This window comes from Bos indicus, chromosome 23 (assembly GCF_029378745.1).
Source record: "Bos indicus isolate NIAB-ARS_2022 breed Sahiwal x Tharparkar chromosome 23, NIAB-ARS_B.indTharparkar_mat_pri_1.0, whole genome shotgun sequence".
NCBI classification, from domain to species: Eukaryota; Metazoa; Chordata; class Mammalia; order Artiodactyla; family Bovidae; genus Bos; species Bos indicus.
In genome coordinates, this window is record NC_091782.1 from 5,236,956 (window position 1) to 5,252,710 (window position 15,755).

The following is a 15,755-nucleotide window of genomic DNA, read 5'->3' on the forward strand; positions in this document are numbered from 1 at the left end:
TTACTGCCCATTGTCCTCTAGACCCGCTCTTGCTATCCTGCGGCTTCAGAAGCCCTTGGAGGATTGCATCCATTACCCAGTATCCAGGTCACCTGGAACATGGGATCAGCCCTTTCCACCCCAGCCTAGCCCAGGCCTATGTTTCCAAAGCCACCTTTTTCTCCTCTCCTTTCCCCAGCTCCTTCTCCAAAGCAGCTTTGTTCTTTCTAGCATCTGCATTTTGCACATTTTGTTTCCTCGCCCTGGGATGCCTCTCCTGACACGCCTCTGGTGAATCTCACTCAGACTCCGAGGCTCGGGTGGATTGTCACCCTCCACCCTCTCGTATACTCAGCTGAGTCAGTCTGTTCCCATAGCACTCCCCTCACTCCCAAGACTGCAGAGGGTGACTTCCTGTTGGCGGTACCTCTGTTTTTCCTGATGGACTTGGAGCCCCTTCTCCCTGTGTCTCCGATGCCTGGTGTGGGGCTTGGTTCATCCGTGGTCAATAAATGCATCTTGAATGAATAAATGTAGTTAACCAAGAAAATGAAAGAAAAGATAGATTAGTGCATATACTTTTTTTTAAAAAACAAGTATTTGTTTTATTTTTTAATTATTTATTTTAACTGGAGGATAGTTGCTTTACGATATTGTGATGGTTTTGCCATACAGCAACATGAATTGGCATTTCCGTCATAGGTTTTGTTTTGTTTTTGTACTTTACGTGTCCTAGGATAAAACTGAAAATCCAGAGTTAGATTATTCTACACCTGGTAACTAAGCAAATACATTAATTTGTGTGACGTCTTTAAGGTTATATTATACTTGTGTCTGTTTTAAGTGTGTATTGCCAAACTCATTGGTTTAAAAGACAAAACATATTTTCATGCTTTTCAGTACTGTTGATATTTTTTTAAAAAAACTTATTCTGTTATGTGTTACATGGAATTATTTCCTAAATATTGTCTTTATAATAAACACTTGACATTTGTTCCTTCAAAGGACACTTGTTCTTGGTTTTTCTATTGTTGAAAAAATTTAGTGCAGAAACTTAGAAAAAAGGTGGAAAGAAAATAAAAATTGATTCTTATCCCATTTCCTAGAGACAACTGCCATCAATGTCTGTGTGCATTTTTTTGGTTTCACTGTGGTTTGGCTTAAAATACTAAGGCTGCCATTTCTTATTCTAGGTCATAAGGGAGGAGATAGATGGATTGCAGGAAGAGCTGGACATGGTTATTAACCTCGGTTCTGAACTCATTGCTGCGTGTGGGGAGCCTGACAAGCCCATTGTCAAAAAAAGTATAGACGAGGTACAGCCCCCATTTCTAGCTCATCAGATGGTTTTTAAAAGGATTTTGCTAATTAAAGCATGTTTGATAGTAGTTGAAAATTTACCATATGACACTGAAAGAGTTCTGATATTTACATTGTAGCTAAATTCAGCATGGGATTCTCTCAACAAAGCTTGGAAAGATCGGGTAGACAGACTTGAGGAGGCGATGCAGACTGCCGTTCAGTACCAGGATGGACTGCAGGTAAGGCTTACAGCGTGTGCTGGAGGGGAGGGTTCAGATTAAACGATGCTCACAAATTCACGCGTTGGTATTGCCCTGTAGCTGCAGGTGTGATACCGTCAACTCACCTGCTTCGATTCGTGCTGTGTCTTTTCAAAGAGATTTCTGACACTGGAGATACATACAGATTTATAGACGCCCCTTTACACACATTCAGTGAAATTTACTTTGGAAAAAAAAATATTTTAACTTTTTAAGGTGAAAGTCACAGTATTTTTCATAAATGTCTCAACCCCAGACAGTGAAGTGGAGCTGAATCTGAGTTCTGTCCTGGAGTTGAGTGGAGTCAGATGAAAGGGGTAAACACTGTCTAAAAATATCACCAAGTGTGTGTAGCTCAAGTCAGACATAAAGAAATGTGATTTGAAGCCAGTGTTCCTGGTGAACTAAAATAGATTTCTATTTTATTAGGTCATAATCAGTCATGTAAAAAGTGTTTTCTTCTTTTCTGTGTATATAATCCCTTTTAATGGTTGTTTTTCACATCCCTCACAGATTCTCATTCAGTTCACTAACCAGTTTTTTAGTTTATTCTTTACATTAAAAATTCTCCTATCAGTTGAAGCCAACTCAGGGATCTTTCTCTCCCTATTTTCCTTAACGTTGTTCCATTTCCTGACAAGGCTTCAGCCTTCATCCAACCATATGGAAAAGGCCTCTCTAAGTATTTCCATAACACCAAGAGAATATTATTTGCAAAGCTCAGATGAGGACATCTTTTCCCTTTGACTAGGCCACTTCATTTCTAAATTTACAAAAATAAATATCACAATCCTGGCTTTATGCCAGCTGAGAAGTATTTTGAACCTTGTAAATATATTTTAAAAAATTCACCACAAGGGACACCTTATTATCATTCTCCTGCCTTTCTTTTTAAACCAGTGTGATCATTTATTGGTTGGGTATCAGCAGCCAGTAACCTGTCAGGCTCCAGCTCTGTCTGCGTGGCCAGCGGGTGATTCTCACATCTGTTTGGCGGGTCCCTGGGACTGTGTCCTCTCCCTGGGCTGGAGATGGCAATGCCATCAATAGCCCTGGGGGGTCAAGGTCCCAGCTGGACACTGAGGCTACTCTCATCACTACTGATAGAAAAACAAGGCCCTTCAGAGGTCCCGCTGGTCCTGGGTCAGTAGCCTCACCTTGGGGATGAAGGGCAGTGAGGCACTGAACTGTATGTAGCTCAGTGTCCAAAGCTGAAGACACTCCCTCCAGAGGTTTCAGAGCTTGATTGTTAAGTAAAACACAGTTTGTTTCCCAAATTGTTGCTTAACCTCTCAGGGCTTGTTCCAAAGTTTTTTCCCCCTGAGTGTATGTCCTGGCAATTTCATTAAGTGGCACAATAATTTTGTATATTCAGTACCTGAAGAAAAAGTAAGTAGAGCCTTTTTAGAATATTTATATTGCATAAAAAGAATAAGAATTATAGGAGATTTTGCAGGTTTTTTGCAGTTAATAATGCTGGTCTTAATCATTATATGTGTAGGATTTTAATGCTAATCTAAATAATACATAAGAGTTTACTTGAGACAAATTGTTTCAAGTGCCTAGTAGTCAACTTCTTGATTATTTGAATCAACAGGATGGGTTTGAATCTTTTTCTTTCAGTATATTTATGCAGTCTGCCTTTTAGGCAGACATAAAAGAGGACAGAATTTTATTCTGTGTGGTAACTTTATAAAACTTTTTTTCAAATAGACTTTTCTTAAGTTCTGGATATTCTAAGATTCTGTTCGAGGTAGAATTCCTTCTTCAAATTTGGATACAAAAATGGAGATTTCATCTATTTCATATCTGGAATAATTGTTCCAGTATATTACCACTTACTTTTTTTTTTATAAAACAGGCTTATTGCTTAATATATAGATTTATGATTATACTTCTCGCTCACAGTTGAGATGGTGTAGTAGCTTCAAATATACTGTTATAATAATGTGACCTTGTGTGTTTTTCAGGCATTATTTGACTGGGTAGATATCGCAGGTGGCAAATTGGCTTCCATGTCTCCAATTGGAACGGATCTTGAAACCGTCAAGCAGCAGATTGAGGAGCTAAAGGTATGGTAAGGGCTGAGAAATCCACCAGGCACGTTGCGTTCTTAGGTTCTTGATTCATGGGACGCTTTGTGCAGATTTTTCTATGTTACATAATTGAAGTGCTTTATTTTGATTATGTAACTGGTTTACTATAGTGCCTGCACCTAATAAGCTGTGTATAAGTGCTCATTCAATAAAGGATACAAAATACTAGTAGTATTTCTTACCAAAGCAATACTGGTTTATTATAGAAAAATTCGAAAATGCAGATAAGCAGACTAAAATGTTATATACCAAGTGGCAGGCACTCTTAAATTTTGATTTATAGCCTTACAGATGTCCTCATGTTGAGAGTAGGATAAGGTATGCGTGTGTGTGTGTGTGTTTTACATATTACCTATGTATACTATACTGTTGGGCTTTCCTGGTGGCTCAGACTGTAAAGAATCTGCCTGCAGTGCTGGAGACCTCAGTTTGATCCCTGGGTCAGGACGATCCACTGGAGAAAGGAATGGCTACCCACTCCGGTATTCTTGCCTGCAAATTCCCATGGACAGAAGAGCCTGGCATGGCAGGCAACAGTCAGAAAGAGTCGCACACGACGGAGCAACTAACACTTTCACACACTATACTGTAAAGATTTTAGAACTGAATTATTTCGTACCATGCTGTAGTCACTGATACATACACTGGCTTCCCCGATGGCTTAGCGGGTAAAGAATCTGCCTGCAATGCAGGAGACACAGGTTCGATCCGTGGGTCAGGAAGATCCCCTGGAGAAGGAAGTGGCAATGACCACCAGTATTCTTGCCTGGAGAATTCCATGGACAGAGGGGCCTGGCGGGTGGGCTACAGTCCATGGGTTCACAAAGAGTTTGACACAACTGAGGGAGTGTGTGCGTGCACACACACACACACACACACACGCATATACAGCAACGCTTCTGTTTTCTTCCTTGTTCAGAATAATTCAGTTAGTCTCATAGGCGGAAGGAGGATCCTGTGAGTGGATGGGATCACAGTGTTTCCCCAAATGTTTGTTCTGTAGATATTTGTTGTTTCCCATCTGCTTTCCTTTGTAATCTTTTTTCCTTTGTGGCTCTTGATCTCCAGCTGTGAAAATGGCTGGGCCATTTCCTCCACTGATGCTCCTTTATCAAAGTAGGGGCAGCATTTCCTCCCGAGGTTTAAGTCTTCCTCTGCAGAGGCATCGTGCCCCTTTCCATCAGTGCTACTACATTTTCACATAAAGTTACTATCTGGCTTTAGAAATGTAGCGTTTTCCTCTCTGAGTGTGATATAGAATATTTTGGTTAGAAAAAAAATTGTTTCTTTTTGAGAACTTTACTCTTACCATCATTATTAGATTGTGATTTTTTTTTTTTCACTCTGTCTGCTCCTGTAGTAAACACATGATATCCTTTATATACAATTACAGATGTGCAGGGTTTGTGCATTTTACATATGTCTCAGTGGTTTGCATATAGCAGACTAGGTGGAGTGGTTGCCTTGGAATCAGGTATCTGAAATTGCACTCCCTTTAATCCACTTACCAGCCAAATGGTGTTATCTAACTGCTCTCAATTCTGTGTCCCCAGCTTAGTTGAGGATAAAGTGAATTTCTTTAGAAGTTTATTGAGAACACCTTGACTCTAGCAAATGTTCACTGTGCTTTTGTTTTTAATTATTATTTTAATTTGCTTGAAAAAAAGGAAGCGACTGCTTAGCTCATTAATCATTTACTCTTTAATTATTTACTATTAGAGATTAAACTCAATACTTTATGAAAGGACAGTTTCCTATTACAAGTAACCCCTGGCTAACTTGTATTAGTTGGCAAAGCTAGGATGATTACATACATGTCATTAAGCACCAGGAGAGAGGAATGTTATTCTGAGTCATCACTGGTTGATCCATAGGATAAATAAATACTAATAAGCACAGCATGGGAGGGAGTTCCCTGGCAGTCCAGTGGTTAGGACTTAGCACTCTCTCGGCCAGGGCCTGGGCTTGATCCCTGATCCCTGGTCGGGAAACAGATCCCGCAAGCTACGTAGCACGGCCAAAGAGAAAAAGAATAATAATAATTAAAAAACAGAACAGCATGGCTGCAGAAAACATACGATGTTGAGTGAATGCAAGATGCATGTGTGCTTTGAGCAGGAAATTAAGTTTGTTAGAGATTTTTTTCCCTGGGTTTCATATATGCAAATATATATTTTGTTTTATTCTTTCCTGTAGCTTCAAAACATTATTAAATATGTGTAATCAGACACTGAAAGAAGTTCATCATTGAAATTTGTTTGCTCTTTATTGTGGAGACAGAAGTGAAATAACCAAACTATAAAAACATTGTTTTCATCAGATTATGTTGAATAATGAAAAAGGTTAATTTTTTAAATTAATTTTTATTTTATATTGTAATACAGTTGATTTACAATGTTGCGTTAGTTTCAGGTGTGAGAAAACTTCCTTTTATCTATGCCTTTTTTTTTTTAATCAGTAAACCCTGTATTAGATTTTTATTCCTCTTCGGCCCTCCCCAATATGAAGTATGAATTAGAATAAAGATCTGACCCATAGAATTTTGGTTTAAAAAGTTAGTGATGTGTGACAAATTTTCCTTATATGTCTCTTTTTTTAAAAAACAGCAATTTAAGTCAGAGGCATATCAACAGCAGATAGAAATGGAGAGACTGAACCATCAGGCAGAGCTTCTGCTGAAGAAAGTAACAGAAGAAAGTGACAAACACACTGTTCAGGACCCACTGATGGAGCTGAAGTTGATATGGGACAGTCTGGATGAGAGAATCATCAACAGACAGGTAAATACCAATTTCACGGTCATATATTAATGTAAAATAACTATTAAAAAGTAAAATAAGGTGTTCCTGGATACAAACTTTGAAAACCCTTACATTCACTTGTTTCCTTAGAATTTTTCCTGCTTTTCATGCCATTAAAAGAATTTTTTTCAAACTTAAAATGTAGGAGGATGTGTGATTGGGGTCATTGGCTTTGTCTGTAGACCTCTGCAGCATGGAGCAATCGTTTGTTCACTTGTGTTTTATAAACGTGGGCCGTCTGTCCTGTTGGACACGTGGGTTGATCATCTTCCACCCCTCTGTCTGCAGCACAAGCTGGAGGGCGCCCTGTTAGCGCTGGGGCAGTTCCAGCACGCCCTGGACGAGCTGCTGGCCTGGCTCACGCACACCGAGGGCTTGCTCGGCGAACAGAAGCCTGTTGGAGGAGACCCCAAGGCCATTGAAATTGAACTCGCCAAGCATCACGTATGTGGCTGTTACTGCATTGTCTGTTTTCTTCTCTCTGCGTTTCTAGGGTCACCAGATGTTTCTGGTCTGTTTCTTTTTTAGGCATTTTATGGTTTTGACCCAAGTTTCTATTTGACATCTGCAACATAAGCACATTCCTTAAAAGATGATAGTCAAAATGTTTTTCTCATTGGTCAAGGTAGTTATTCTCCAAAATAGCAAGAATGGGGAATTTCTGACTAAATTTTAGGAGGGCTGCGTGACCAACACTGGAGGGTTTAAATTTCTGATTACCCCTGTCCTTGGATGACATCGTTTTACAAGTAGTTGAGACAGCCTGACGAGTCAGTTTTCTTACAGGCTATTGTGTGTTCCCTCTGGTCACCCTTCCCTTCACGTGTCTCCATTGTGCTTTGAGGCTCGTCGCCTATTTCTGTCTATCTCTCTAATCACGTTGGAGCTTATCCTTGTGTTTCTTTCTCTACTTTTCACTGGCTTTTTGTATCTTGTAGTCTTTTTCTTTCAGAGTTAGCCTTTTAAAAGTGTTTGTTATGTTGAGAAGAGTTTTTACATTTCCTGTGCTTGATTGAAAGCTTATAAATGGAAAATGTTTGCCTTGAGATATATGCAAAAGAGTTTCATATTTTTGTCATCTTTGTGACACTGGTTAATAATTCTTGTTGGAAAATTCCATCCATCTTAGTCGAGTCATGAGGTTTAATGAATAAAAGTTATGCCCCGTAGAGTTGATCCCGACATTAAGCAGGCTCTCACTCCAGTACTCTTGCCTGGAAAATCCCATGGACTGAGGAGCCTGGTAGGCTGCAGTCCATGGGGTCGCTAAGAGTCGGACACAACTGAGCGACTTCACTTTCACTTTTCACTTTCATGCATTGGAGGAGGAAAGGGCAACCCACTCCAGTGTTCTTGCCTGGAGAATCCCAGGGACGGCGGGGCCTGGTGGGCTGCCGTCTGTGGGGTCGCACAGAGTCGGACATAAAGCGACTTAGCAGTAGCAGCAGCATAGAACTTTTAACATTCACATTATGTGGTATCTTATCCTGATCTTAATAAGTTTTCCTTGATTATCATATTGAAACATTTAATTATTTTACATATTAACACCATTTTAAAATAATAGGTTTCTAGCACTTTAAGGTCATAATGTACAGTCTTTGATTATTCTTGCTTAATTCCTCTTCCTTTATGTGTTTCCTTGCAGTAATTGTTCCCTAATGTAAATTTTTCTTCTGTTTTTCCCTGGAGAAAGGGAGGGGATATTCTCATCTCTGTCCTGCCTTGTGCTCTGGTTCCTAGGCCGTGGCTTATATAGCGGGACTCCGAACATTTATAAGAATGACTTTTATAGAATTATCATTTGCTTTTATTATGAAAATATTGAGCTCTTAGCTTTTGAAAGTGGCTCCTACTGTTACCGTATCAAAATACCTGCTGCTTATAAAGATTACTCCTTACTCAGCTGACTTTATAGCTTTTGAAAAACCCTCCCTCGCCAGATGCCCCAGAACCCGAGTGAATGGAGTCAGAGAACAGTGATCACAGGTGGTTCGTGCCCTTGGCTGAAATCCTCCTGATCTGGGGTTCCCAGGGTGGGACATCCCACCCAGGATAACACACAGTGCTCTTCTTCTTTGCAACACACATCTGAGTGTAGAAAAGGATTGTCACAGACTTCTGCTAAAAATAGAGGAAGATTTCTTCTGGTTTCCAAAAACAGCACAGTCTTCATGAAAGGAAACTATTCCTGAGCTGTTATTTGTTCTTTAAAATTCTTTTAGCCTTGCAGTTGCTTTCTGCACTTACCACTCTTGTCCATGTTAATGCAGCTAAGTGTTATTAATCTGTCCTTATATTCCCACCGGATAATAGAATAGGAAGGTATTATGCACTGGGGTCTGCTGTGGGCATTTTACGTGTGTATTTTCTAGTAAGAGAACAACTAAATGGAGTGCTGGGCTCATGCATTCCCAGTGGATGGTGAAATCTCTTTCCCTTTAATAGTAGAGCCTCCTGGGGTTCCTGTCAACTTAAGAGTTAATTCTGGCACCCTTAAAACCTGAGATGATAAAAGAATATTCTATGATCATCATTTGTTTACTTTTTAAGAGTACTAATTGTAAGACATGGCAATGTATTCATTTTATGTTCAAATATATATCAGTATATTAATATATATTTGAAGTTGTTTACCCAAGACATGGAAATTAAGTTCAATTAAAATGAGCTTGAATCAAATGAATATTTTTGAGTTTTTTAACTATAATCTCTAGATAATGTCATCAGTTGCAAAGCTGTTCTGATGGGAAGCACAAGCAGTGTTCTCACCACAATCATTTCAGGGGATGTTGGTAGATTGAAAATAATACTCATCAAAGCTGCAAAGCTAAGGGGAAAGAAGTCCACCATTTTAAAAAGTTCACAATATTAAAATTCTGTGTATATGATGTTTTAATTTCAAAAGGTTTCCTAACCAGGAAATAAAACAATTGCGTTAGAAGCGATAATAGTATATTACAAACTAGCAAACATAGTGTTATTGGAATGTTTTCAGGTGCTCCAGAATGATGTGTTAGCTCATCAATCCACTGTGGAAGCCGTGAATAAAGCAGGAAATGACCTAATTGAATCAAGTGCAGGAGAAGAAGCGAGCAGCCTTCAGAACAAGCTGGAGGTTTTGAATCAACGCTGGCAAAATGTTTTGGAAAAAACAGAACAAAGGAAGCAGCAGCTGGATGCTGCCTTGCGCCAGGTGAATAAGGGGATAAATCCTGAAACCTTCCGTAGTCTTCAAGATCAAAATGGCATGGCCTTCTCTGACTGGTTTTCAGACCCCTGTTTCGTTTTTATACCTTGGGGAGAGGAGTAAAAATAAGTGGGATAAAGGCGCAGAGCTGAAGAGAAGGCAGCTTTGTAGCTCTTAGCCTGGTGGTCTGATCTCCTGACGAAGAAAGGCAGGTGGTCCAGGGGCCCCTGCCGTTGTTCAGAGTGCATGGCGAGGCTTAGCAGGCTGCTTAAGCTTTGTTTGTGGCTTCAAAGTGACCATATTTGGGACCTGTCTTGAACCTCTCTCACTCCAGGCCAAAGGGTTCCACGGTGAAATTGAGGATCTGCAGCAGTGGTTGACCGACACCGAGCGGCATCTGTTAGCATCCAAGCCTCTGGGAGGTTTACCAGAAACAGCCAGGGAGCAGCTCAATGCCCACTTGGTAACTCTGTTGTTTCCTCCAGCTCTGGCCTCAGGTTAAGAAATTGACCATTTTGTATAGGCCCTGGTGGTAAATAAACCGTAGGGGAAGGTTTAAAGGCTGTCCAGTTTTGTAGCAGAAATGTAAGTGGTTGACACTCTGTTGATTAAATGTTGATTGAATTTTTAAAGTCAGAATCTCTGTTGTAAAGTGTAGTGTGTCAATATATGAAAAACAGGTTTTAGAAGTTTAGGCATTTTTTTAGAAGCAAATCTTCCCCCATAAAATGATAAACTTTTATGGATAGTAATAGGGTAAATTTTAAACTGTGGTGCCTTGAGTGAAAATAAAAATCCCAAAAGGAATCAGAATGAACTGAAAAAGTATTGCTGTGAACATGAGATGCTCACTGAGTTTCACAGAAGGCTAGAAGATGTGTTCTTGTCCTGTGAAGACAGAGTGACTTATTTGCTCCTTTGAACATTGGTGGGGCAGTACCTTCAACCTCACAGCCACCAGGTTTGGACAAGAGGACGCTTGTTTTTCACTGTCTGTCCTGTCCCCGAGCAGTGCCTCCTGCCTGCGGGCTGTTCCCACTCAGACTGTAGCCCTGTCCTCTCTTAAGGATAAGGAAGAAAAATAATGAACTTGAGATTCTGACTTTCTATCATGGCAGTATGGAAACATTTGACTGTCTCTGATCCTTGCCTATTCATTTCCCATCGTAATTCTACTCCAAAAGTTGTAAGAGAAAGCAGTGTGTTGCAGGTGTTGGAAACTAACCCTCTTAATTTTTATATTTATGAATTTGCATCATAAATCTTTTTTAATATTCTAATGCTTACAGTTAGCATCTTAAGAAATTAAAGCAGAAGTACTTAAGGGTTTGGCAAAAGGAATGGTCCATTGTTTGTGAAAATCTGTCCTCTCTAGTAATTCTCGTGTTACTGTAAAATCCTACTAATAAAGCTGCACTTATTGGGGATAATTTTGCATTTGATGATTTGGAGAGGAAGTGCCATCCTGTAGGTGCTGTGAAGAAATACAGCAGAGGTAACATTTGTTACACAGCGGCTGTGAGCAGTTAAAATGAATCCTGTTAGTCCAGTAGAGAATTTTCTAGAGTCTGTTTTCCTTGTTTTAGAAAATTATTGTGTATGTGGTTTTGTTGTTATATGTTGGGTTTTGGGTGCCACAGGAGACTCATTTGTTCACTGAAAAAGTAGTTGACTAACTTGGGAGTGCTTGTCTTTTCCATAAATCTGGCCATCTTCCAGTTATCTCCTTACTTCACAAGAAGTACCTGCATAGCTGTCACAGTCCAACAAGTATAAGTTTAATGAATTCTTGAGCAAACATGCTTGAGATGTTTGTCTAATAACAGCTATTTTTTAAATGTTAATTTAGAAGAATGTAAAGGAAAAGTTGGAAAGCAAAGGACTTATCTTTAGAATATTTTATTTTAGAAAAATATCACATATCATCATGTCTGGTTTGCGTAGGATATTTAAAATGAATTTGCTGATATAATTTGCTAGATTATAAAATTCCATGATTTAAGGAATTCTAAAGAGTTACTGATTTTCATAATACTGTTTTAGTCATGTTCTTTTGAGTTCGTTCTCTTATACGTGAAGAAACCTAGAAAACTTGTGTTATTACTATTTCCTGAGATTTAGCAATATTTAGAAGCTTCGCTCTGATTAGATGATATTGTAAATATGTTTAGAGGGGGATTTTTGTAAATATGTTTAGATGATACTATAAATATGTTTAGAAAGGAACTTCTTAAGGTTTTAGAAATTACAAAGTGTTGAGGCAGTAAAGTTCTAAAATTAGTAGTGATTGTCGCACATCCTTATGAATATACTAAAACACTGACTTCTAGACTTTAAAAAGGTGATTTTTATGGACTGTATCTCAATTTTTAAAATTATAAAATTGAAAGTGTTAGTATATAATTTTTCAGTGAGAGCTATGGTTTGACTTATATTAAATCAAATCAATGGAATAGAACTGGTCTTATTTATTACATGAATACAACTATTGTTTCATTGATCTTCCATCCTGAATCCGTTTAAGGAGTATTTTTTATATTCTTTGTAGAAGATACACACTGCATTCTAGTTGAAAACTTTTAAAATGTTATACAAGAGAAGAATATTATATTCATAGGGCCACAAGCCTGGCTTCTGTGATTTCAAAGTCTGAATCATCAACTTTTGTCTTACTATACTGGGTCTTTCCTTCTATCCACTGTAAGTCTTCTGAGCATAGAATTATGTTATACAAAAAATACCATAGTTGCTGTCTCATGTCCCAGGGAGAGACTTAGAGAACCCATTTTACAGAGAGGAAGTTGAGGCTCTCTGAGGTTACGTTATGCACCCAGGGTCACAGAGCTGATTGGTTACTGTACGCTGTAACCTTTTGCAGTAGCAGTAGTTTAAAATATTGACATATGTGAGATAGATGGATGACAATAGACCCATTTCTAGGATTTCTTGGTAGAAACAGTATGACTGTACGGTTAGGTGTTCTTTGAATATAGCAGAAAGTTCGAGTGTCAGGGTTATTTGTGAGCTGGATGGATTGATAATGTGGAAAAAGAACTCAGAGTTTGTTGTCTTAAAAGTGATGTAATTTGGGGGAATATCTCCATTTAGGAAATCTGTGCTGCCTTTGATGTTAAAGAAGAAACATATAAGAATCTGATGCAGAAAGGCCAGCAGATGCTTGCAAGATGCCCCAAATCAGCAGAGACAAATATTGACCAAGACATAAATAACTTGAAAGAAAAGTGGGAATCGGTGGAAACGAAGCTCAATGAAAGGAAAGTATGTGCCTTGATGAATACTATAGAATGAATGTCTCAGTTTCGTTGCATGAGTCTGACCTTATCTCTGAGTAAAACGTCAGTGGAACTTTTAATGACTCGTGTTTAAATTTTCTTTGTATGTGTTTGGACATTAATGGGTTCTGAAAATAGTATTCTGTCTTAACATAGGAGAGCAGAGTTGAAGGAGCCTATTCAGACACAGATAGAGAAAGGTATATCATAGATCAAGTGTTAATAGATATAGTTTAAGCCTGTGAACCACTTGAATTCTGAGTGGTTAAATAATTTTAATCACACTTTTTAAGCAAAAGGCAGGCCATATGTAGGCTTGGGGTAGGGGGAGGGAGACCAAGAAAATGAAATGAATTGTATATATAAAAATAAGCACTTATGCAACAGAAATCTTTGAGAGGGAATTAAAAATATTAATCATATAAAAATGATAGGCTTGGAATACTAGATCATGTGCCTTCACCAACAGAGCATAATGTATATATATTTCATAGTATTTTGACCCCCAAAATGAGTTGTATGCATGTCAAATTTTCTTTTTCTACATTCTGCTTTGTAATTATGTTCTGTTGCAGATTGTTCCCAAGCCATAATTTTAGTGTATATAAATTCTTTTTTACCTGCAGTGAGATGCTTCTCACTCTACTTGAAGGGGGTTAGCCAGTATTCAAAAACTGTCTGGGAGAGATGCAGAAATACACAGACTATGCAGAAATACAGCGTGGATGGAAAGGAGATCTGTCAGAGAGTGGTTACACTGGGGGAAAGCACCTTGAATACCACAGAATGCTCAATAATCCATCTTTACAGGTTAAACTGGAAGAGGCTCTCACCTTGGCCATGGAGTTCCACAACTCCCTCCAGGACTTCATCAACTGGCTCACCCAGGCGGAGCAGACCCTCAACGTGGCTTCCCGGCCCAGCCTGATCTTGGACACTGTCTTGTTTCAAATCGATGAACACAAGGTAAAGCTGCAGCCCTGATGTAGAGCACTTAACTCTCAGACGTTTTTAGACACCAGGCTGTTTTAATGGGAAAAGCGTACATTTGGTGGTTTGACTACTGTCTTTTGTCCTTTGAGACCAGCTCATCATCCCAGAAGCATTTCAAGATCCATTTTTCCTTACCATGCTTTTTTCTTTTTTGGAAAGGTCTTTGCCAATGAAGTCAATTCTCACCGAGAGCAGATCATAGAGCTGGACAAAACTGGAACCCACCTGAAATATTTCAGTCAGAAGCAAGATGTCGTTCTCATTAAGAATCTGCTTATCAGCGTACAGAGTCGCTGGGAGAAAGTGGTGCAGCGCTTAGTGGAGAGAGGAAGATCTTTGGATGAAGCAAGGAAGAGGGCCAAGCAGGTAAACCTCTGTAAAGATCCTCTGAACTCGTCAGTGACTCAGTTAGGTTATTAAATGGATGCTATGTTATTAAAGTCCTTTTATGGCAGGCTGTGCCTTGTGTAGCTGTCATGGCCTGGGGCCAAGGTGTTTATTTCCTACAAGGAGCGTGGCCTGAGTCTGGAGGATGACTTCACTTTCTGAGCTGGCAGCAGCCCCAAGCCCTGGGGATCAGCCTTGGAGGGACTGATCTTAGCTTGATCTCACTGATGGACCCTTATCATCAGGGCTCGAAAAGAGCCTCCATAGTTCTGTTGTTGGTTCTATTTGTTTTCTTTGTCCTTCCAGCATCCACTCAGAGTGAGGCAGTCTATTACACTGCTATGGCTGTGTAGCTCTAAAACCAGGCTCTCTCCCCACGGGCCCCCACGCAGCTTTCTGAAGGTGTGCTCTGGGTCTGAGCTACTACCAGGGTCCTCTTCTCCTCTCCCAGTCTGTGCACTTGTTGGCAAGCCTTCCTTTCTTCTCTGGTTGGATACCGCTCCATTCGACTTTGAAATGAACTGTTTGAATCTTGGGGGGGCTGGTTTTTTAATCTAAAGAATCTCACAAGGAGCTTTTCTTCCTTCCTTTATCTGTCGTTAATATTCTGTTCTAGACTGAACGCTGAAAAGTACAGTGATACATTTCTGTACTCCAGGGAAGAAGGAAGATGCACCCCCCTGACTTGGCATATAGCTTTGATTTTTCACTCGGAACTTCTTGGAATAACATCTTTATCATGACTCTTTCTAACCCATTCATTTGCATTTGTCTGGCATTGGTGTTGGCCTTGGTTATTTGGGGAGCGAGGTTCAGTTGGGCGATGCAGTAGATGACCTGGGAGTCCAGTGTTGGAGCATTTCAAGCAGTCAGCATGACATGTTTAAAGGCTTGCGAAATGACAAATTGAATTGTGATAGGATTACAGGCCGTGTGTCTCCTTTTGAGTGGGAAGTGTGGTGTGTTCCATGTTATAAGTGCGTCTCTGGAATGGAATCAGCCTGGATGTTTTTGTAGGACAGCACTCAGGCCAGACCTGCCATGTCTCCTCCCGCCTGTGCAGCTCCATCGGCTGTACTGGACGCACTCTGAGTTAGGAACGTCTGATCACCAAAGCCTCTTGGATATCAGTTGCCGATCGGCCACTGTCTTCCACCTTTCTCTATTGAGTCCATCTTATTTTCTCAATTTATTCAGTTAAACATGTAAGGGTACTGTTCTCCGTGCAGAGGGATGTTGTTTCTTCTATTTGAGTGACTTCAGAACAGTTTTGAGAGCAGAACCAGTCTCAGAACGTGTACATTTATGTCCTCGTACTTACTGCTCGGTTGTTACAGGCTGTGCTGTCTGCAGATGGCCCGGCACCATCGTCAGCTGTTTATATATTTACTCTGGTATCTCACTTTTGGCTCAGATCTTGGCTGCAGTTCTCTGACTTGGGCAATTTGTGTGGC

General features: G+C 39.8%; 1 protein-coding gene across 28 annotated transcripts in view; it reads left to right on the forward strand.

Moving 5' to 3' along the window:
* Positions 1 to 15,755, forward strand: part of DST (dystonin) — a 518,621-nt gene that overhangs the window by 468,909 nt on the left and 33,957 nt on the right. For all 28 annotated transcript variants that reach the window (XM_070777732.1, XM_070777740.1, XM_070777736.1 and 25 more), the window contains 10 exons: positions 1,173 to 1,295; positions 1,419 to 1,520; positions 3,512 to 3,613; positions 6,244 to 6,417; positions 6,727 to 6,882; positions 9,437 to 9,634; positions 9,963 to 10,091; positions 12,737 to 12,907; positions 13,732 to 13,887; positions 14,074 to 14,280. In XM_070777732.1, coding sequence (XP_070633833.1) covers positions 1,173 to 1,295; positions 1,419 to 1,520; positions 3,512 to 3,613; positions 6,244 to 6,417; positions 6,727 to 6,882; positions 9,437 to 9,634; positions 9,963 to 10,091; positions 12,737 to 12,907; positions 13,732 to 13,887; positions 14,074 to 14,280 — 1,518 coding nt within the window. The remainder of the gene's footprint in view (positions 1 to 1,172; positions 1,296 to 1,418; positions 1,521 to 3,511; positions 3,614 to 6,243; positions 6,418 to 6,726; positions 6,883 to 9,436; positions 9,635 to 9,962; positions 10,092 to 12,736; positions 12,908 to 13,731; positions 13,888 to 14,073; positions 14,281 to 15,755) is intronic.